The 24,038-nt window shown below is 40.2% G+C and overlaps 2 protein-coding genes across 2 annotated transcripts in view; both read left to right on the top strand.

The window, feature by feature from the left end:
- Window positions 1-2,708, top strand: part of NR2C2 (nuclear receptor subfamily 2 group C member 2) — a 54,963-nt gene extending 52,255 nt beyond the window's left edge. The window contains exon 15 of the mRNA XM_024207509.3: window positions 1,277-2,708. Within this exon, the coding sequence (XP_024063277.1) occupies window positions 1,277-1,451 (175 nt within the window). The 3' untranslated portion in view covers window positions 1,452-2,708. The remainder of the gene's footprint in view (window positions 1-1,276) is intronic.
- Window positions 2,709-18,584: 15,876 nt separating this feature from the next.
- On the top strand, window positions 18,585-21,118 carry MRPS25 (mitochondrial ribosomal protein S25). Its single transcript, XM_024207534.1, has 4 exons — window positions 18,585-18,823; window positions 19,074-19,180; window positions 19,855-19,942; window positions 20,685-21,118. Exons 1-4 carry the CDS (start codon window positions 18,690-18,692, stop codon window positions 20,875-20,877), a joined length of 522 nt encoding a protein of 173 aa, XP_024063302.1. The 5' UTR covers window positions 18,585-18,689; the 3' UTR covers window positions 20,878-21,118.
- The last annotated feature ends 2,920 nt before the right edge of the window (window positions 21,119-24,038 follow it).

Below are 24,038 nucleotides of genomic sequence, written 5' to 3'. Positions count from 1 at the left end.
CTGCCTTCACTAGCAGGACCAAGTACTGATTTTGCCCCAGATCCCTAAGTGGCCCTCTCAAGGATTGAACTCACAACCCTGGGTTTAGTAGGCCAATGCTCAAACCACTGAGCTATCTTGCACTTCTAAATAATTGATTGCAGGCATAAATCAGGCAGAGGAAAGTATTCAAATTTATGGCTACAAAAAGGGATGCCAGACTTCAATCCCTTTACTAATGTACCTTCACATTTACAAGAGATGGTGTGTTAGCAGAATTGGTTCTACACAGAATGTTTTCCACAGCTAGCCATGAATCATCAATGGGTCTCTCGTTTTATTACTAGGGGGCTCTGCTGTTATATACTTTAAATAATTTCATCAAGAAACTCATTTATTTTGATTTTTTTTTGTCATGTGATCCTGCTATTTAAACAAGGTAGATATGCTACAGAATTACTGTAAAGTAAAACTGCTTTTAAAATGTCAGTGGTGGTATAAGGTTAGCTTCTGTATATTTGTAAATTTTAGTCATTGTCTGTACACATTAACAAAACATGGGGTTTGGGACTAGCATAAGAGGGAGCAACAAAACCCTTCAAAATTCCCCCTTTCTTTTCAGATATTTCTGCTTCCTTTTTTATACATTCTCATGCCTCTCTTGCGATCTGGTTTTTCATTAAGAAGTTGCTAGGCAACTGAGAGTGATGCTGTATAGATTATTTAAACTAATTAAGCATTTTGCTCTTAAAAATGTGAAAATGTCCTCATTACTCAGTATGACATTGTCCTTAGCCATAAAACACTTGCAAAGCTGGGAATTTCACAGACAGTAGACTTAAAGAACTGTGCATTTTTCATTTAATTTGCAAAGTGGAAGAATAAGCATAGACATTCTTTTCAGAATAGCTAAATTAACATAAATTGCCTTTCTTCTCACTCATGAGTTTCTTTAATAATAAAAGCAGGCCCAGCTCTTTAGCAGCACAGTAGTTTAGATTTAGGGCTGGTCTACACTTGGGGGGGGGGGGGATCGATCTAAGATCAAATTACCTGGGGTCCACACGGCGCGGGATCGACGGCCGCGGCTCCCCCGTCGACTGCGCTACCGCCGCTCGCTCTGGTGGAGTTCCGGAGTCGACGGTGAGCGCGTTCGGGGATCAATATATCGCGTCTTAACGAGCCGCGATATATCGATCCCGGATAAATCGATTGCTACCCGCCGATACGGCGGGTAGTGAAGACGTACCCTTATTTGCATTATACCTTTTCATAATCTCCTGAACTTCTTTTCCAGGTTAGCCCGGATTCTAGTTCGCCTACCAGCACTTAGACTGATGAGCTCTAGTATTACAGAGGAACTTTTTTTTACTGGCCTCATAGGAAATGTTCCGATTGACAGCATAATCCCATACATCCTCAAAATGGAAACAGCAGAGTATAATGGTCAAATAACTGGCACGTCTGCATAGTCGGAACAATGCATCTCGATGGATCAAAGTAATTTTAGTAAAACAAGTAACTACACAATTAAGAGAAATAAGTTTTTTAAAAAAAAATGACATTTTGGTATGTACAAATATTTCCAACATGTTACCAGTTTCCTACGAGACTGCTCCTTGTCTATTTATTTCCAGTGACAAAGTATAAAAAGCTATTAAAACACCTACAACTAGGACCCTTTTCTGCCACAAGGAGTGTTTTGATGCCTTTCATTCAAAAGGCTGTAGATTACTGAACATACTTTTAACATGCTTTGTATTTAGAAATTATCAATGGGCAAAAATAGAGTTTTATAATGTCAGAGATTAGTATTAAAAATTGCTAAAAGAAGAACAGTATGTATATATTTAAAATTTTCCTTGGAATTAATATCTAATAATTACCAGGGTATAATGATGATAGCACTTTCTAAGCACTTCTTGTCAAAGCGATAATGTCATCAACATTTTTGCTTATGAGCAGGGCAAATGGAAAATTGCATATGTTTTTGGTCAAAATGCTAGTAATTTCTGTGAAGGCTATAGGAGACAATCATTTATACTACAAAAAATTGCTATTAATAATGTTATGCATTTAATGGTAAAGTGGAAATTTAAAGCAAATTTCTACACTGTTAGCACTAAACTCTGCTAAATTAGTGAAAATGAGGTTTATTTGACATAAGCATAGTAACTATAGTATAATTAGCAGCATTAATAAATGCTTCAGAAATTGCCCAAATTGGAAGGCAGAATACCAGTTTCTTGCCATAGTAATAATGAAACTTTCAGATTCCTGAAAGTTTCAATTCCAGCCTGGCATAGATGTTTACACAGTCATGATAGATGTTATTCCAACAGGACGACTTTTGGTTGTGGGGGAAATCAATCATGGGGGAAATCAGTCATTAACTGGCAGGGAAGCAATCCTTTCAAATAAAGTCATGCATTCCTAGGCTCTGTGTATACTTTTTATATTTCCAAATTCATTCCTTCTGTCTGCAGCCCTAAATGACCCTCACCATCCTAGGAGCCAAAGGGGATGATTGTGACTTCGTTAGAGCCCATAATGCTGCTGTCAGCTATGGGATAAGTGCAGAACATGAGATTCTCTTCCTTTCCCAGGGACTGAGCATCCTGTCTTTGCAATGCTTCCTACCCCATTCTGACCCAGTTCTAAATTGGAGTGTCAGCTGGGTTTTTTATATTCATTCATGTGCAGTTACAGTTAATGACGATTGTTTGGAGTTAGAATACTAACGATCTTTGTTTTTATCTTGGGTAGTAACCTATCAAGTTGTTTTATAGGATTCACCTGTTCCTGCTAATATTGCATTTATTTTAGTATAATTTATTAATATTAACACTGAACATTTTAAACAATCAAAATTCATAAAAAAGCATTTTGTCAGAAGAGTTATAGCTGCATTAAGCTGATTCTTGCTTATTACATACATTCATTAATTACTTTAATGAATTTACATGGCAGTGTCATTTTCTACTTGCATACTTGTGTGTGACAAAAATATAAATAATGAATTCAGCACTTTTTTGTTTCTGGTATTGGCATTGATTTAGAAACATTCCAACAGGGTAGGTTTTTGTCTCTAAAGGGTCTGAACTATAGCCAAAGGATTTTGAGCAACTCCTTGCTAATGTATTAGTAAGTCCTGTCTTGTTACAATTCACCCTTATTGTAAGGCTCTCATTTTTAACACTCATTCTGATAAATAAGGCTATGTAATTTTAGCTCCTAGGTACATTAAACTCAATTACAGTCTCCATCTTTATAAAGTTCAGAAATCTTGGTTCTCAAGAAGAGTGGTATAGACAGAGTACAATGTAAAGGCAGACATCTGCAGTATTGCAACATCTTCTTCCTAAGCTTTTATTATAGTAAATTAAGTTGGTCATTTCTTTAAAAGTGACAAGAGGCCCTATATTTTGAACATCCTTAGGCCAACTGGAATGCAGGCCTAAGCCTTAGCCGTTATATTATAGTGTCATTAGTTGTAGGGTTGTGTCAGCACTTCCAATATAAAACCCCTGTTTTAAGGGTTTACTACTTGGCCTTGGAAATTAGTTGTGGCCTGAATTTTAACATACAAGGTACTTGCCTTGGAAACAGAATTTCAAAGAAAAGTTGTGGCCATTTTTGTGCAAAAGTGAATGCTAGAGGTTTACTGTTTTGCTTGTTTGTTTAAAAATATAGAGTGCACATTGAACTATTTTGGGGGGGGCTAATGGCAAAAAATTAGCAGGTGATATAATTTAATCACTTGTAATGTGTAGTAAAAATAATTAAAACCATCAAGTAAGCATTTTTAGAGGAGCATGAAATAGTCATAAACAAAAAGTATAGTAAACTGCTGGAAATCAACGTTTTTCCAAATTTTATTATACACTTGAGACCATTTTCATGAAAAATGTTGTTGGACATGTACATTTCTCAAGTAAAGGGTCTCATTTGCTGGTAAAGATGAGCCCAGATTTGAGTAAAAATGGCTTCTCTGTTGAAAACGTGCAAAAAATTGTTTGTTTGTTTTTTCATTGTGAAAATAGCCATTTTGAAAAAGGAAACCCACATAAAACTAAGCTGTGGAGCAAAATCACATGAAACTGCTAACATTTATGCATAAAATTTCATAAATCAAAAATGGTGATTTTTTTGCACAGCTCTGTTAACATGTATAGAATGCATCCTACAAACATAGGACTATACTGTTCATACCTTATTCTGCAAGTACACCTCTACCCCGATATAACGCGACCCGATATAACACGAATTCGGATATAACGCAGTAAAGCAGTGCTCTGGGGGAACGGTGCTGCGCACTCCGGCAGATCAAAGCAAGTTCGATATAACGTGGTTTCACCTATAATGCGGTAAGATTTTTTGGCTCCCGAGGACAGCGTTATATCGGGGTAGAGGTGTAGTTTCATGGACTTCAGGAAGACTTTATGTAGAGTAAAATGCTATTGAGTGTGAGTATGGGTATTGCAATCGAGCCCATACTTAGGATTTATTTTTTTAAAGTGTAAATGTACTTAATGGATGGAGTGAAGCAGTTCCATAATTACACTTTTATTTTAAAACCCTCAAATTACCACCTTTAAACTATGAAGACTCTGTTCGTGTAGCATTATTGGCATGGTTTGTCAGAGCCGAGCTAACGTAGCCCCCATGGGATTAATAAAAAAGAATGTTTTCTGTGATCATATGTTGTTTTGATTCTAACACAAACAATTTAGATGGTAGAAATTTGGACAGCAGATGGTGGATCCCACAGCTTAGAAGATATTCAGGGTCTCAGCTATTTGAATACAAGTTACAGATAATAGGATAAGTGTGGATAATAAGCTTCATGATTCTTTTTCACATGCTGCTCAAGAGCTACCATTAACACTGAGCCAATGAATTGGTATGCTGGAGAGAGAGAGAGATGCTGTAAAAGAGGCACTTAAAACATTATTGTCCTATTAAAAATTATGGGCCAAACTCCATTGTGGTGTGGCTTTTTTGCACCAAACCACTGAGGTAATCTAGCTGTGGAGCCATCTTAACTGGCTCCAGAAGGACCATCCTAATATAAGGCTGATCTACCAGAGGGATGGAGCTGATTTAGGGGTTCTTGTGCCATTCCAGCCACCTCTGGCTGGGATAGCAAGGGAAAAAGGCATGGCTGGGGAAAATGGAGCATGACCAAGTTGCTCCTGCATTATGCTAATCATTGGCCGTATTTTCAGTTCCTTGTGGCCATTGCAACTCACGTGCTATTTCAACATAGCACAGGGGGAATGGCTGCACGCAGCAGCTCCCAAGATCATAGGAGTGCAAAGGTGAGCTTTCAGTCATCTTTGCACACCACTGACCAACACTCTTCACAGTTTGGCTGCCACATAGGACCTGATCCCATATGTTCAAACAGTAATTTCCTTGCCTATGTTACTAATAATGCATGTGATTCTTAAAACTGAAAGCGTATTGCAAGTGTAAATTATTTTCTGCCATTTATGGCTTGTTTGTGTACTCTTAAGGATTGGACAATGAGAATAGACTAGTCTGCATCACTTTGGTTTCTAGTCAGTTTCGCTTTAAGTTTCTCCTCTCTAAGCACAAGACTGCACTTTTGTATTGTAAATATAGATTGGGAATATTTTTGTTTGTTTTTCTTTTGAAATAACAACAACAGAATTATTGGAAATATTTGTGTTGGTCTTAAACTTGATAAAAACTTACTTTTACAAACCGAATTGTGTGGCCAGATTTGACCTGACAAAATTAGGAGCCAAAGTACCATAGCCTGATAGTGATTCTAGAAAACCTTGCATCCAAGTAAAGTTCCTGCTACTGCTTCAAAATTAACCCTTCTTCAAAACCTGCTAAAGTCTTATTGTGCTGCTTTTAAAAGTAAAGAGTATTTAACTCAGTAGAAGTGTCATGGTGAATCAAGCTTGACCATCCGTATATAGCAGTAAGATTTAGTTCATGCAAAAACTGAAGTTCTGTGTTGGCTGAAATTGTTTGGAATGCAATAAGTGATCATAACTCCCAAGTCTGTTGACCATCAGGGTATGCTGTGAGGCCTGTCTGTTTTCCCATTCTTTCGAGAAAGATGTGAGTTTGGAGTTCGTATCTGGGTATAAAGGAATGGTTATTGACAGTTATGAAGGGTTAATTTGGGTAAGCAACATTTGGGCTATTTTTATAAGATTTGTAATTGTTTTTACTGTATACGCACCTAAAACAAACAGGCATATTTTAAAAATCTAAATAAAAGTAATTCTCCTTAGTCACACTGACTTGTCAAACTGCAAGCAGGATTAAGATTAGATTATTTTCCTTTCATTTCCCCATTATTTGTAAATTAGAAATCACCCTTGGAAGCCAATGGTGTTACTCTAATATAAAACTGGTGGAAGGGAAAGGAGAATCAGATCCCAAATCTTTAGATGGGACACACAGACCCAGATTTTGACTCATCTAAAAACTGTTAGAATGTAGACAATGTTTAGATTATAAAGGCCCCATGCAGCAGAAAACTGACTGCTGGCCAATGGAAGTTTTGGCTGGCTGTTTAGTCACAGATGGCAAGACTCATCATTGACCTACAGCCCCCTTGCACTGTAATTCCTGACACAAATGGACTGTAGGGCAGGCATAAAGACCACTAATGAATAGCATTGGCTCAAGGGGGATTCTATGCCAGGAATCGAGCTGGGTTTGCTCTGCCCCCCCATAGAAGCCTTTGGCACAGGGTATGTTCTGGGGTATATTGGGGTAAGAGGAGGCTTGGCCAGAACACTCCTTTGCCCTGATGATTTCCCAATGTTGCAAAACCCATAAAGGTCCTAAGCTGCACAAGGGGCTAACCAATCTCTATCATGTCCTTCTTATGAGATGTTTTTTTCTTTGGTAGAGGTTGTGTAATGCTGAAAACTGCACCCTATTCATTGTCATGTGTATCGAATGGGGTTGTTGAAATGACATTGGGAAACACTGAACATTTTCAGAATATTTTCCCACTTCAACCTCTATATGGGAAGGAGTGGTAATTAGAATCTTTCCCTGACTGACTGACATTTTTAATCAGGGAAGAATTTTAAAAGCACTACCTAGTTTAAAGAACTAACTGACAGTGCCCCTGTGAATGGATTTCAGCCAGGAAGCGGGGGGCCTGTCCGGCTAAAGAGTCACCTATAGCAAGTGGAGATCAGGAAAGCCCTTCTGCAATAGCAAAAGGGATGGGGCACCCAATCTGTATCAGACAATTCAGGAGTTAGCATTGGTATATGTACACACACACTTCAAGCAAACCTTTTAACACACTAGATTCTCAGAACTGTGCTGACATCACTGCCATTCTCAATTACATGTAAGGCACCACTGACATAAACAAGAAATTAACAGATATCATAGTTCCAATCATGGCATCAGCTGCTCACTGCTGGTATTGTGGGATGTCTGCACATACACAGAGAGACAGCTAAATACATGCCATAACAATACTGCCCCAAGGCTTAAAATGCAGATTTATCAGCAAGTACTTGCAGGTTCAAATCTCCCTTTGGCAAAGGATTTTCTTTTTAATTTTGTTTTATTTTCCTTAATTTGATTTGACATTTCTCTTTTCTCTTTCAGTCCTTATCTGGAAAATAAAAAAAAAAGGTGTGTGGGTTTGTTTTTCCTTCCTCCTCTCTTACCCCTGAAAAAGCAGAGAGATGGAAAGAAAAGCAACAAGTAGCCTCAGGTACATCTCAGAATTTAGTTCCAGGAGTGCACCAGACCCGCCTGATAGCAGCAGCACTGCAGCTATCACGGTTGGCTCCCTGTGTAAGCATAGACTTTCTATGATAGTAGCAGAGAACATCTGCGGTCACAATACATCTTTGTACACAGATAGAGCCAGCAAAAGAAGCTGTGTTGGCTTCTACTTCATACAAAACGGGGGAGGGGGAAGGTCAGAGTTACCAGATACAGAAAGATAAATTGAGTAATAATAGAAACGTTACTTTCAAATTTGCAAGAGGGCCTTATAAAGAGTGAGGAGTGAAAAATCAAAAACTATTTTTAAAATGTGTTTGACATTCCCCTTTTAATTCTGAAGTTGCTGTGTCAATTGAAAAGTGTCTTTTATCGGACTGTCAAGCCCTTTAGAAATAAGGCTAAGCTTATTTTTTTACTAAGGGTGCCCTAATCCCCTTTTTAGCCTGTGTGATATAAACCCACCTTAATGGTTATCCGTATTAAATGTGAAATTATTTTGTAAACATTTAAAATGTTAGCCGTAATGAAGATGGAAGTTAAAATGAAATACACATACAAAATTTTTCAAAAGTCAAATATATTGGAATTGGAAAGCACTATCGCCTATAATTTCCTTATTGTAGGGCACTTTGTTTATTGTGAAATCTGTACTGTATTTATCATGGAAAATATCCATGTCGGTATATCACAGTGTTCCATATTTCCCAATGTCTAACTTATTATTTGGGTTATGTGAGGGCTTTGAAAATGGATTACTATGATCTTTAAATTCATGCTTTTCCTCCCCCATCTTTTTTTTTTAATATAGTTTTTTTAAATATTTCTTTGTGCCTTCTACCATTGTATATTTCTGCATGTTTAGTAATAGAGCTCATTCGTGTAGCTAATGCATATGTACATAGTTGTATGTATGTGTGTTTGAATGTGTTCATAACTAGCTCTGTGTAATATATTATGTACAGTGTATATAAAGCGTGTATGTATATGTACATATATGTAGCCATGTATTCATACATTTTTATATGTTAAAAGAAAGTTTATGATTGGGTTGCTAATCAGGGCCTTCCTAATTTTCATTTCTTGGGCCAGACTCGGGCCTGTCTTAAGCAAGATCATCTCCCTTAACTTCAGTAGAGTTCTACCTGTTTCTAAACCAAGGCTGAATTTGACACTTTGTCCTTGGTGCTTTTTAAAAAAATCTAAGTCATTTGAGGTTTTCACGTTATTTTCTGAGCCTTTTCTCATGGCTGGTAGGAGCCATCCAATTGAGAGTTAGTAGAATCTACAATTCCCAAGGGAAAACATGAAATAAAAATAGACAGTAAATATTCCCCTATATTCTTGATAGACACAGAGGGGCTTTTCCTAGCCTTCTGAAAGAGGTCTATTTGTAAAGTTTTAAAGTGATTTCTTTAAGTCTCCATTAGTGGCTAATTAGAAGAAATGCTGCCATATATCTTTGAACTATACCCCACAGAATAAAGTAAAAGGCAGAATGCAGTACATGGTGCAATAAATGTCATTTCTAAAATCTTCAACAACAAGACCATAACAGTCATGTCATAGAGTGTAAGGCCAGAAGGGATCACCAGATCATCTAGTCTGACCTCCTGTATATCACAGGCCAACGACATCACTCAGCACCCGCACACTAAATCCAACAAACGAAATTAGACCAAAGTATTACAGCCCACAGGAAACTAAACTATCGTGTACCATAGGCAAAGAATAGGAGGGAGTAAGGTGCACAAGTGGCAGGGAAATGATTTAGTGAGATATACCCAGATAATCCTGGCAAACGATGTGCATCCTCATGCCACAGAAGGAGGCAAAGAAACCCAGAGGTCACTGCCAGTCTGTCCTGGGGGGGAAATTCCTTCCTGATCCCACATATGGCACTCAATTAGACTCCGAGCATGTGAGCAACAACCAGCCAGCCGAGCACCTGAGACAGAGAATGCTCAGTGCCACCTCAGAGCCCTGACCCACCCTGCCCAATGTCCCATCTCCAGCCATGGCCATCCCGGATGCTTCAAAGGAAAGACATTAAAAAAGCCACCCAGAATACATTGTGGGAGGGAATCCCCTCCTGACCTCTACAGGTGGGTAGCTGAAATCCTGAAGCATGAGATTTTAGGAACATGAGACATAAACCGGAAATGAGCTCCAGGGCTACTGAGTCCTGCCCCCTACCATCAGAAGCAATCCTGAAGCTGCACTCAACAATTTGTCCAGTTCTCTTTTAAAACTAATTAAGTTGTTTGCCCCCACAACTCCTATTGGAAGGATGTTCCAGAGCTTCACCCCACTGATGGTTAGAAACTTTCTTCTAATTTCCAGCCCGAATTTGTTCAGGGCCAGTTTATGTCCATTTTTTCTTGTGCCAACATTGTTCATGAGCTTAAATAGATTTTCACTGCCCGCCCCCTTCCCAGTATTAACTGCCTTAATGTATTTATGGGAAGTAATCATATCTTCTCTCAACATTATTTTTACTAGACTAAACAAGCCAAGCTTTTCCAGTCTTTTCTCGTAAGATAGGCCCTTCATTCCTCTGATCATCCTAGTAGCTCTTCTCTGCACCAGTTTGAAATTGTAATTAATCATTTTTGAACCTGGGTGACCAGAATTGTACACAATATTCCAAATATTGTGCCTTGTACAATAGCATTAATACTTCTCCATTTCTAGTGGAAATGCTTCGCCTGATACATCCTAGGATTGCATTTGCCTTTTGCACAGCAATATCACATTGGTGGCTCATAGTCATCCTGTGATCAGCTCACACACTCATGTCTCACACTTCCTCTGTCGCTTACAACTGGTGAGATCTTAGCTTGTTGCAGAAATTCTTATCATTAGTAGTCCCTAAGTGCATTACATTGCATTTTGTATTACTGAATTTCATCCCATTTCTGTCACTCCGGTCTTCCAGGTCATCCGGATCTTCCTGTACAATATTCCGATCCCCCTCTGCATTGACAATGCCTCCCACCTTTGTGGTGTAAAATGTCAGGTTTTTTAATAATCAGGATGCTAAACTATCCGATTATATGGAAATTTAAATTAGAGTAAGCCCCAGATTTAGACTACATTCCTCTACACTGTATTCCTTGTTTCTATCGCAGAAGGGCTGAGAGAAGTGTGCTGAAACAGTCCCCTCACATGCTGTATTCCTATAAAAATAGAGATCAGTGGAAACTAGACTGAAGGAAATGATCAGTCAGAGATAGGTAAGGGAACAAAATTGTCCAGATGAGATTCAGTTTTTAATGTTGTTTTCTTCAATAGTTTAAAAAATAAAACAACTTCAGTTGTGCAATAACATCCAGTTATGGAAATTAAATGCTCAGAAAACTGAACAATTACATTATTACTGATAAAGACATGAGAGGCACTGAGAACTCCTGTATCACAAAGAATTTCTGAAATTCATTTTGTTCTGAGGTTAATGTAATTATTTTTGCACAAGACTTTTTATGTAAGTCCAAGTTAGCTGAAAGGAAAATTAACAAGATCTACAGACCTTTCAGTAACTTAAGTGGTTAAAATATTCTCCCTTAGAATAATTTTGTACATATCCTGGGCCCAAATCTTTGAGCACTTCATGTGCTCAACTCCCATTGCAATCTGAAGTCAAGGGGAACACCTCACATGCGTAAGCTTTTGCAGGATCAGGGCCTTGGATGTAAAGTCTTTGCTGTGAAGAATACTAAGAATGTGTTCCTTTTTGCCATACTGTTTAATAAACATATGTAGACTTTGTTTCAAATATCGACTTTGTTAAACACCCATCTTTTTAACATTTCAAGCCCAATTTCTGAGGCCTTCTGCATGTGAAACGCCCATTTAAATCAATGGGAGCATTTCTAGCATAAGTTGGCCCTTCCTTTGGTGTCATGACAATCATACCGTTTGAATATTCTTGATTTTCTGTTGAAAATAGAATGGCCACCTTAATGTCTTTAAATGCTTTTTTACTTCAAGAAAAAATTTTAAGGTTAAGAAATGGATTGGGGTGTTGATCAGCATTGCAGCCATTTCAAAGAATAATAATTAAACTGTGAATTTAAAAAATAATGCCCATATTCTAAGACTGAAGGGTTATGGAACTCACAAGTTTGAATTTTTTCTCTTTTGAAAGACAAAATGTGCTTAAATATAAATTTGGATGAAATATGTTATGTACTATCTTGCAGGAACTACAGGATGTGAAATCAGCTTCCTGTAGTGATCAGAGACAGCCAAATTCTGAGACGCGCTGAGCAGCTTCAATTCCCATTGCAGGTGCTCTGCACCTCTCAGTAATTGGCTCATTGCACATAAAAATCTGTTCCTAGAAACATATATTACTGCAAAGCAGGTACAGATCCATTTAAAGAGTTTGTTTTACAATTTAGATTTTGAAAAGGGGAATTAATAGATTTCAAGTTAGAGGTGGGGCTATGCTTTAGAAAAGTATGTTATTTATAGAGCAGATTTGTTTTTTTATCATCCATGGAATTAAGTTCAAGTTCTGGAATTTTTTCCTATAATCCACCTGTTCTTTCAAATATATTGTAAGCCGGTGTTCAGACACTTTTATAACTGAAAAACTGCACATTTTTCATTGTATAATTGTATGTATTTGGCGTACCTATGAGCTATGAGCTCTTGCAAAAATACCCCATCTGTTACAAAAGGAATTGTCTACTATAGTTCCTTGGGATATTTTTTGTAACCCTCTCTTCTTCATTGTTTAGAAAACTGTTGTTTATGCCATTACATTAATTTCAGGTTTAAAACCTGTTAAAGCTGTTGCTTTCTCACAGCTTCTTTGTGAAATCAGCTTTGTATATGTGATGGCATTTAAAAATAATAGCATGAGTTTTTTAATCTGAATTTTATATCTAATCAGTGTCTTCAGTCATGAAGAGAAATTTTGCATTGTTGTGTTTGTATATAGAGTATTGCAGTGCATGAATTAGCTTATGCATTTTATTAAATGCTGTTTAAATGTGGCATTATATTGTTGTGGCTTAATACTACTACCTAAATGAGGTTTATACTATTAAAGTGAATTACAAACCTAAATGTATCTTTGATTTTTATAAATGCTTTATTTTTTTCTTGAATCACAGGTGATCATTTCACATCCATGCCAAAATTTCAGTTTTACCTGCTTCCCTGTTGTCACGCTATCAGGAGTGGCTCACAACCGTGAGTGATAACCTTAGGGCAGACTGTTAAAAGCAGGGCAGACACTCCAAACTGGTGGTATGTTTTATAATTAGATTTCACCAACCCAGTAACAAATGTGAGCTCCTAGATCACTGTAACAGTCTTACCATAAAAAGCAACAGAGAGTCCTGTGGCACCTTTAAGACTAACCACAGGACTGCCACGGGACTCTCTGTTGCTTTTTACAGATCCAGACTAACACGGCTACCCTTCTGATACTAGTCTTACCATAGAGTCACAGACAGTCCCCTTGGGCTCTCCAGTCTATCTTGCTCCTCAGTGGTCACTTACACCAAAAATCACAAAATATTCAGGTTGCTTCCAGTCCCAAGAGACCAGTCACTTATCCCAGTTCAATTTGTGCCTTACATCTCACACCAAAGACAATGCCTGTAACCACACCCTGCAATAAACTAACTAAAGGTTTATTAACTAGTTGAAAGAAATCAGAGAGTTATTTACAGGTTAAAGCAAGCCAGCATATATGCACAAATGAGTTTGTCTGTGATTTGAAAGCTGACAGAGATGTAGTAATCTGTCAGCATTGAATGTCTTTTTAGGACTTAATCCAGGTCAACCCTGGGAATCTCTCCTTTTTGTTTCTTAGCTCCAGCCCTTGTGAGAGTCCAAACAGCAAAGTGTTGAAAAACCTTCATGTTAGCTATTTTTCTTTTCCTCTTCTAGCATTCACACCAATGAGATGATGCCTTCTACACATACTTCTCCATGGGTGGATGGGGCAATCAACAAAGTTTTTGTTCTACAATGGCCCACTTATATTTTGATAGTCCTCCTGGATGGGTGGGGGAAGCCACTCTTCTCATCTGAATTCATAAGTTCAGAGCGGGCATTTTTACAACTATAAAACAAACTTTTATATTTTATTTGTAGCATGGAATACAGACATTACAAGTAAGATTAATGGATGCAGCAACTTACAAACATTTCATAGAGTCTAAACACTAAATATATTCTTATAAGACTAATACCTGTTTTGAACAAAACTAACATACAGGTGAGCTGGTCTGGTTTCTAGCTATGAGTTTGTCTGTTCTTAGCTAACACCTATAGCCTTGGCCAGGCTGGCACTTATCTTACCAGCGTCACGCCTGTCTTCAGAAAGAAACAATTTGATAGTTTCTCCCCATTGGATAAAAGTCTCCTTTTGGAGTGGTCATTTAAACTATTCTAATAAAAAGGCCCAAATCCTCTTCACCTTACTCGTGCCTATGAACAAGTTGAGCAAGATTTGACACTAAAGATATTCATCTTTCTGTGGCTTCTCAGAGTTCCCATCTGAAAGCATATGAGATTATTTATTGAGAGTTATATTTAACCTAGGAACATTAGAATTGGCATTCTGGGTCAGACCAATGGTCCACCTAGCCCAGTATCATGTCTTCACACAGTGGCCAATGCCAGATGCTGCAGAGGGAGTGAACGGAACAGGGCAATTATCAAGTGATCCCTGTCATACACTCCCAGCTTCTGGCAGTTGAAGGTTTAGAGACACTCAGGGCATGGGCTTTACCATATTGGCTAATAGCCATTGATGGACCTATCTTCCATGCAATTATCTTATTCTTTTGGCTGTCACAACATCCCCTGATAATGAGTTGTATGAAGAATTACTTCCTTTTGTTTGTTTTAAACCCACTGCCTATTAATTTCATTGGGTGAGCGCTGGGTCTTGTGTTATGTGGAGGGGTAAATGACACTTCCTTATTCACCTTCTCCCTATCATTCATGATTTTATAGACCTCTACCATATCCCCCCTTAGTTGTCTCTTTTTCTAAGATGAATAGTTCCAGTCTTTTTAATCTCTCCTTGTATGGAAGCTGTTCTATACCCCTAATCATTTTTGTTGCCCTTCTCTGTACTTTTTCCAATTCTAATGTATCTTTTTTTGAGATGGGACGACCAGAAATGCATGCAGTAGTCAAGGTGTTGGTGTACCATGGATTCATATCGTGACATTATGATATTTTCTGTTTTATTACCTATCCCTTTGTTAATGATTCCTCATATTGTGTTAGCTTTTTGACTGCTGCTGCACATTGAGCAGATGTTTTCAGAGAACTATCCACAAAGACTCCAAGATTTTTCTTGGGCTTGCAAGTATAATTGGTCCCTCACTTTTATGAGCACAAAATTCATTCTTCATATTTGACAGAGGTGTATGTTTTGCCACTAACAAAAATAAGTATTCATGTCAGATATTTCAAAAAAGAACAGAAATTCAACAAGCTGCTTTTGAGCCTTTTGTGGCCATATGAATGCAAAAGAGAAATGAAATGCAAAATCTGGACTCTTGCGTGTATTCAAAATCCAATTTGCATCAATAGGACATTATTATGAAGGGGACACACAACCGAATGATAGAAAACAGCAAGAACTGTCATTTTTTTCAGACTTAACAGCAACCTCACTTTCCTCTTGATCCATATACCCAATGCCCTCTTCGACTCTCTTCTCTCCAAATTCCCATCTCTTTAACTCCTGTCACTTCTGCCTATGTTGGCTTTCATACTACGGTATCTATGTCCACCTTACAAATTCTAAGTCAACATATTCTTTAATATATTCAAATTTCTCCCCTTTTGTACTATAACCATTGCTTACATCCTTGTCTGAAACCGGATCCATCTCTTGCCTTAATTATTACTTTTTACTGAGTGGTCTCACTGCTTCCAGAATAATTTCCCTATTCCCCTGCTCCAACCAAGTTAACTCCTCCATTGATCTTTCCTTTGGCTTCACATAAAATTCAAGCTCTTCAGCCTCATTTACAAGGCCCTACATAATCTTGATTTTACATTTATCTCAGCTTTCCTTTCTCTTTAATTCTCCCTCGTTTTCCCTTACTCCTGTCTCTGTCATCTCATCCTTTCCCATTCAACTGCATGCCTTCTGTCATGGTATGCCTGGGACACTGTACTTGACTTCAGCTGCAAACTGGCTTTTCTTTCCTTCAGATTTCTCTTCCAGCTCTCTTAAAGCTATATCTCCTCATAAATAATTCCACATCCTCCCTCTCCCGTGCTGTGATCCCAAGTCTTGTATTTGCCTTATTTACATTGTAAGCAGAGAATGTCTAATCTTTGCAAAATATTGTGTGTGTATCAGTGTTCTCTGCTTTCTTCCTCTAAGTCTAAACCAACTTGTCCGTAATGGATTAGCTTAATAGCAAATTCAGTTGCTCATAACCACTATTGACATATAGAAAGGGATTTGACTTTATATAACATCTTTCATGCTAACATCTCAAAACACTTCAAAAAATAGCAGGACAGACATAGGTTGTGAGGTGCTTATGGTCTGTGGGGTAATCAATATGCAGAGGACCCTCAGCTCCTTGTCTGTTCCTTCATATGGCAATGGAGCTGTTTCCTTTCTCTTTTTCAGTATCTGACAAAGATAGGGACATGGATAAAAGGCAGGTTTTTAGTTCAGGCTCAGTCTGTGAATTGCTGATTGACCTGGGGAAGTCAATAACCACTTCCTTAGTTGAAGGCATCTGCCCAGCCATTTATAAAATGGTTCTCAATCTCAGGGATTCTTGCAGACTTTATTCTGTTTATACAAACCCAGATAGCAGCAGAAGCTAGAAACCCCATCATCTGTCTTATGCTGGCCAAGATATCGCTTCCTTTCTTCCAAGGTAGATCTAGCCACAGTCATCTGTATCTTTGTTATTCAATGCTGGACTGCTATGCTGAGGGCAACTCAGAAGCTTCAGCTTGTGAAAAATACTGCTACTGCTCACTTTATGTACAGTCCTGCTTGTTTGTCCTACTCACAACTTCTGTGCTCAACTCTTCACTGACTAGCAATCCACACAGCGGACACTCAAGGTGCTGGTCTCTTTATCCAAAGCCCTTGAGGGTCTAAGTTCTTGTAATTTCCCATGTTGAACTGGAATTTTTCAGCTATCTGGCCCAAATATAAAGTTAATGGGAGCAGAGGTCAGGGTGTTCTCACTATCATGCCCTTTCAGTTGGAGTTTGCTAGAAATAGACTGTTGGCCACATTTAGCACATAATAAACTTGTTCATTTCAGCTTTCCCCTAATTGCAGGCTCTGGAATCTCTTGGCACTTCGCCTGATGGCAGGGTTTTCCCAGCTCTGTTTTCTAAGGTTAATGCTCAGTGCTGGGTAGAAGTAGGAAGTACATGCTCCTCAGTTGGGAAAATTACTGTTACTCTAAATCATGCAAAGGGAACACATACTGTAATGGCATGTAAATGCTTGTAATCATATCGGTAGCGCAGTCACTGCAGGCAAAGGTGGGAGCTTGTGTATTTGACAGTAGCCCACACCCAACTAAGGAAATGCTCCTGGATCAGAGTATCAATCCTCAAGTTCATATTGTGTAAATAACATTGAATTAAACCCCTTTCCACACCAATTTTGACTGTTAAACTACTAGACATTAGTAATACTTCAAAATGGTTGGACAAAAAGTGCTACATAACTGCAAAGTGTGTTATGAACAAGTAGATCACAACCACACAAGCTAAGCAAGTAGAGAAATGGGCACAGAGTAGCTGTGGTTTCAACAGTTCATACACCTAATTAGTAAGTAGCAGAGAGAGGAATTGAACCCAGAAGTCCTGACTACCAGTATCCTGCTCTAATCACAGATCACCTCCCCATAAACAAGTGTGTTAACTACATACATGCATAACCTGATTTCAGTGTTAACTGCATACATGCATAACCTGTCATTGATTTACGCTGTTGGCTTCTAAAACAAGGTCTTGATGTTTCCGTGGTTTTCACTGATTATAGTCACCTTTCTTCAACCCACTGCTAGTAGTAATTACTGAACCCTAACAACTATACTAGTAAATCAGTATTGCCAAGTCCAGCTTTTCCAAAATCTTGAGTCAAGCACACACACACACACACAAAATAGTCCTGCCAATAGTTCAAAAGTAACAAGATTTGTTTAAAACAGTAAATGTTAGGCTCTTTATTTGCCTTCTGATTTCTGAGCACTTAGATGCACAAACTTCCTTTTCAAGCTTTTATTCACACCCAAGAGGGCTAAAAGCTTGCTTTTAAAAAAAAAGAGAAAAAACAAAAGGAAGAAACAAAGCTGAAGTCTCATGGAATCTCTTCACTCCAGCAGCTGGGGAACTCTGATGCCCATGTACCAGGCTGGATAATGCTTTCTTTTTCAGTATTTTTAAGGCCACCAACTCAATTTCCTCCTGGGGTTAATTCAATGGAGCCCCACCTGGTGACCTAAGCCATACTGATGAGAGGTGATGTGAATACGAACAGGCAGCTGAATCAATCCCACAACAAACAGTTAAGAAGCACTATCCGGTCACTACATTAAGCAAACAGATGCATAGGAGAGCCAGGGAGGTGACTCAGACTGCAGCCGTCTCTTAGGGCTGCCCCGTCTCTACTCACCATCCCCCTAATTCTTTTCTTCTTCCTCCCTCCCTCTCGCCCGGTCCCCACATTATTTCCTTTCACACACACACACCCCCTGTTCCTCTTCCCACCATTGCACCTGCAAATCCCCTAGCTACGCTGCCCTAGCCTGGGGCAGCGAAACTACGTCTCCCGTAGCGCTCTGCGGCAGGGGCGGAGAGCACGTGTTTCCTCTCCCTTCCTGCCGGGCCCTGCAGCCTCATTTCCCCCGCGCGTTGGGGGCTGCGGGGCTGAGCAGCCGGGCCCGCCGCGTGCGGGCTGTGCCCGAGGGAGCCCCCTGCCAGCTGCAGCCATGCCGATGAAGGGCCGGTTCCCCATCCGCAGGACCCTGCAGTACCTGGCCCAGGGGGAGATCGTCTTCAAGGGCGCGGTGAAGGTGATGACTGTGAACTACAACACCACGGGGGAGCTGAGCGAGGGGGCCAGGTGAGTGCAGCGGCGGGGAGAGGAGGCTGCCGGGTAGCCCGCCCTGGGGGGGGGAACCAGGTGAGTGCAGCCTCGGCGGGGCTTCAGAGCTAACCCCCCCTTCCCCAATCCCTGGGGCCCCGCTCTGGCTGTGACTTGCACGGTCTGTGCTGGAGGGTGGGGGCAGATGTTGCTGCCGGCCTCTGAGGGGCTGTGTGCGTTTCACTGACCTGCTCGCTAAAAGCGCCTCTGGCTTTCTTTCCCCCCCTAGAAAATTTGTGTTTTTCAACGTCCCTCAGATTCAGTACAAAAACCCCTGGGTCCAGATCATGATGTTTAAGAACATGACCCCTTCGCCGTTTCTAAGGTTCTATTTAGGTAAGTGCCTTTATCTTGGAGTGCTGGGCACCCCTTCCCCCGCCCCCCAAATTAACGGAGCAGATTCTCCTCTCCCACAAGCTGCTGGGTGCCCTAGCCGCCTTATACCGACTGTGATTCTCAGGGGGTGTCAGACATCCAGGCACTGCCAAGGATGTCTTATGATAGGGTAACTGCAACCTCACCCTTTAAAAGGGCCTAGAGAGCAAAGACCTGAGGCACCTTGTACAACTAGTGGGTGCTCCAGACTTGCTGGCTCACCCGTTGTGCTGATATTTAAAAGAAGCTCTACAGCGTTCCTGGCTCACAGCACTTCAGTGTCGCTATTTTAAGCGGTAGGGGTTTGTTCCGTAACTGCAGAACAGTAACAGTCTACTACAAGGGTAATCTTAATAAGGACCTCACATCATACATATGCTGCATCTGTAAAGCCTTCCAGTGGCTCTCTTTTACTAGTCCATAGGAATATGTGGGGTTGATGGATTAGGGCTGTGGCTTCCCACATGGCTTTCTGGTCATGAGATCCATTTATAGGGAGGTAGTGTGGCCTAGTGGATAGTGACTGTCTTGCTGGTGCGTTACACCTTCAAATATTTACTCTATCTAATGCGAAATGGTAGATACTTCTGGGTAGTCACCTGTTGATACCTATTCTGTACCTCTTTCCTCTACAGATAGTGGTGAGCAAGTCTTGGTTGATGTGGAAGATAAAAGCAACAAAGAGATAGTGGAGCACATTAAAAAAATCTTGGGTAAAAGCGAGTAAGTAAACATATTTCACAACCTGAGGAGTCATTGTCTTGTCTCTGATAGAACTGTAATGTCACAGCACTGCCTGATGGGTTGAAAGTGGACAGGGCCTCTTAAACCAGGAGGTTTAGAACAGTGGTTCTCAACCTTTCCCGACTGCTGTGCCCCTTTCAAGAGTCTGGTTTGTCTTGTGTACCCCCAAGTTTCACCTCACTTAAACTTACAAAATCAGACATAAAAATACAAAAGTGTCACAGCACTGGAAAATTGCTTACTTTCTCATTTTTAACCATATAATTGTAAAATAAATCAATTGGAATATTAATATTGTACTTACATTTCAGTGTATAGTATACAGAGCAGTATAAACAAATCATTGTCTATGAAATTTGTTTGTACTCACTTCACTAGTGCTTTTTATGTAGCCTGTTGTAAAACTAGGCAAATATCTAGATGAGTTGATGTACCACTGGTTTAGAAGAAAGGGGACCTGATCTCCCCCCTGTGGCTGAGAGACATGTGCCATTGACAAAGTAAAGCTGCTCCAAGCTAAGTGAATGGGAATTCTTTCTACAAGTCAGTCCTGGAAAGGCTGTTTGGCTGCTAGCAGCCATTACTGTGTGAGATGCTGCCCTTTGAAATCTTGGTGTATAAAAAAAAAAATGCATCACCATTCTTTTTAGGCAGCGGGGGGCAGGCGAAAGAGAGGAAGAAATCCAGCCTTCTTAATAGCTAATTGTTTTTCCTCTTCCAGGGAAACGCTAAAAAAAGAGGAGCAAGAGAAAAAGCAGCTCTCTCATCCTGCAACCTTTGGACCCAAAAAATATCACCTGCGTGAATGTATGTGTGAAATTGAAGGCCAGATTCCCTGCCCTGGTCTAGTACCGCTGCCTAAAGAGATGACGGGCAAATATAAAACTGCCATGAAAGATAAAGCCACATCCTGATTTAACAGATCAGGCAATTTGCTGACATTCAAGGTGCAGACAGACATAGGATACAAGGTGCTTCAGTAACTGAGGCAGACTTCATAGCCTCTCATCACACCCCAAAAAAACTGGTCCATGTTATTAGATGAAAGTCCTTGATTCACAAGAGGTCTTTTCATAGATATGGTTGGACCCATTAATGTTGGTTACTCAGACAAGTGGAAGAAAATATTTTTAAATAAATCTTTTTAAAACTTCAGCTTGTTCTATTTTTTGGTAAGTTCTCCTGTCCAGCAAAGCTTCCTCTCAACCTTGTATGCTGAGTTGCTTATAGGTAAGAGGGAGCGCCCTGTCACAGGTTCATCTACCTTTAATCAAAGAACTATACTATGAGTAGGCACTGTAACTTAAGGGTGACATGCCCCAATAGTTCTGCCTCAATTTCCCCAACTGTAAAATGAGACTATTACCAGGGACAAGTAGATGTTTGTAAGGTTACAGTTCCACAAAGAAGCCAGCTCCTGTAATTCACTTTTTTGAGGGGAGAAGTGAATTGAGGACATGAGAGGGAGCTTACATGTAATGGGAGAAGGAGCACAGGATGCTGGTGAAAGAGGAGGTTCAGCATGTGGAAGATAGGAGACATTCCAGAAGACTGGAAAAGGGCAAATATAGTGCCCATCTATAAAAAAGTAAGTAAGGACAACCTGGGGAATTACAGACCAGTCAGCTTAACTTCTATACCTGGAAAGATAATGGAGCAAATGATTAGGCAATCAATTTGCAAACACCTAGAAGATAAGGTGATAAATAACAGTATGGATTTGTCAAGAACAAATAATGTCAAACCAACCTGACAGCTTTCTTTGACAGGGTAACAAGCCTTGTGCTTGGGGGGGGGGGGAAGCGGTAGATGTGGTAAGGCTTTTGATACATCTTGCATGACCTTCTCATAAACAAACTAGAGCAATACAATCTAGATGGAGCTACTATAAGGTGGGTGCACACAACTGGTTGGAAAATCATTCCCAGAGAGTAGTTATCAGTGGTTCACAGTCATGCTGGAAAGGCATAACGAGTGGGGTCCTGCAGGGATCGGTTCTGTTCAATATCTTTATCAATTATTTGGATAATGGCATAGAGAGTACACTTACAAAGTTTGTGGACGATACCAAGCTGGGAGGGGTTGCAAGTACTTTGGAGAATAGGATTAAAATTCAAAATGATCTGGACAAACTGGAGAAATGGTCTGAAGTAAATAAGATGAAATTCAATAAGGACAAATGCAAAGTACTCCACTTAGGGCTAGTCTACAGTGGGGGGGGATCAATCCAAGATATGCAACTTCAGCTACGCGGATAGCGTAGCTGAAGTCGAAGTATCTTGGATCGAATTACCTGGGGTCCACATGGCGCGGGATCGATGGCCGTGGCTCCCGTCGACTGCGCTACCGCCACTCACTCTGGTGGAGTTCCGGAGTTGACGGTGAGCGCGTTCGGGGATCAATATATCGCGTCTTAATGAGACGCGATATATTGATCCCAGATAAATCGATTGCTACCCGCCGATATGGCAGGTAGTGAAGACATACCTTTAGGAAGGAACTATCAGTTCTTCTGCTCTATGGTGTGCTGATTAGGCCTCAACTGGAGTATTGGGTCCAGTTCTGGGCACCACATTTCAGGAAAGATGTGGACAAATTGGAGAAAGTCCAGAGAAGAGCAACAAAAATGATTAAAGATTTAGAAACCATGACCTATAAGGGAAGATTGAAAAAAAATGGGTTTAGTCTGGAGAAGAGAAGATGGGGGGAATATGAGAACAGTTTAAGTACATAAAAGGTTGTTACAAGGAGGAAGGAGAAAAATTATTGTTCTTAACCTCTGAGTTTAGGATAAGAAGCAATGGCCTTAAATTGTAGCAAGGGCAGTTTAGGTTGGACATTAGGAAAAACTTCCTGTCAGAGTGGTTAAGCACTGGAATAAATTGCCTAGGGAGGTTGTGGAATCTCCATCATTGGGGATTTTTAAGAACAGGTTGGACAAACACCTGTCAGGGATGGTCTACTTAATACTTAGTCCTGCCTTGAGTGCAGGGGACTGGACTAGATGACCTCTTCAGGTCCCTTCAAGTTCTGTGATTCTATGTGAAAGACAAGGAGCAGCAGAGACAGATTTGAGACTATTGAAAGAAAACAAGTTACACTGCAGGTAACTAAATACAGAGAACCTTGCAAAATTATCATGTGCCTAACTGCCCAATCTACTTTTCCCTACTCCCAGGGTGAAACTAATGATATTTACTTACTAAAGTAAGTAGCCTTAGGATGGATTTTCAAACTTTAGTCAAGCAGGGTGGGTGGGGGAGGTGTATTTTAACCTTGTCCACCCAGATACCACCACTCTGGGTTGAGAAAATACAGTTCCCATATCAACTGATAGATAAGATCCTACATGTATAAGGAAGAGGTACCCAGTATGTTAACAAACAAGTTGGATTTTTTTAAATGGGTGTAAGATGTGCTCTGGTCAGCAAGTATTGCAAGAAATGAAATGCAGACTAATACAGGCCATTTTTAAAAGATTAAACCGATTCAGGGGTGAAAGTAATATTAAATTCTTACCAGTATGGGGCCGGCTCCAGCCCCTGGAAGTGGTCAGCCTCCCCCAGCCAGCCCATCCGCACTGCCCGGCTCCTGCCTCTCAGGGCTCCAGCGGTGATTTAAAAGGGTCTGGGGCTTTGGCCGCGGCAGCCCCAGGCCTTTTTATAGCACTGGCCCCGGGGGCAGTTGCCCCTTTTGCCTCCCTCCTCGGTGGCCCTGACAGTAGGGTCCCTACTGGCAGGGCCGCCGACATGGAAGGGGCAGCAACGTTAAAGTGCCGCCGCAGCGCTTTAATGTGGGCTGTATACAAGCCAGTACCGGCCCACTTTCACCCCTGAATCTATTCCCTAAAGTCTCCTATTTAAAACTAAAAGATTGAGCTATATGTAGACTCCACCAATCAGTTTTCACCAAACTTGTATCAACACCCATGTCCTGCTGAATGTTGTCACATGACAGCATAACCCACAAGCAGTAATTTATTTTGCTTTGAATGTGCTGTGAAGTGGAAGAATCACTCAACATAAAATTAAAGTTAGTTTGACGAGTCAGGACATGAGAGGAAAGGGGGGATAAG

Source organism: Terrapene carolina, unplaced genomic scaffold (assembly GCF_002925995.2).
Source record: "Terrapene carolina triunguis isolate 2854851 unplaced genomic scaffold, T_m_triunguis-2.0 Scaffold89, whole genome shotgun sequence".
Classification (NCBI taxonomy): Eukaryota; Metazoa; Chordata; order Testudines; family Emydidae; genus Terrapene; species Terrapene triunguis.
The sequence above is the reverse complement of the archived record's forward strand: the minus strand, read 5'-3'. Positions and strand labels throughout refer to the sequence as shown.

What these genes read in the sequence shown, in the direction of transcription:
- MRPS25 (XM_024207534.1), top strand. Translation starts at nt 18,690, where the DNA reads ATGCCGATGAAGGGCCGGTTCCCCATCCGCAGGACCCTGCAGTACCTG. An exon ending in GAGCTGAGCGAGGGGGCCAG is followed by an intron (nt 18,824 to 19,073) that starts GTGAGTGCAGCG and finishes TTCCCCCCCTAG; the next exon opens with AAAATTTGTGTTTTTCAACG. An exon ending in GTTTCTAAGGTTCTATTTAG is followed by an intron (nt 19,181 to 19,854) that starts GTAAGTGCCTTT and finishes TTTCCTCTACAG; the next exon opens with ATAGTGGTGAGCAAGTCTTG.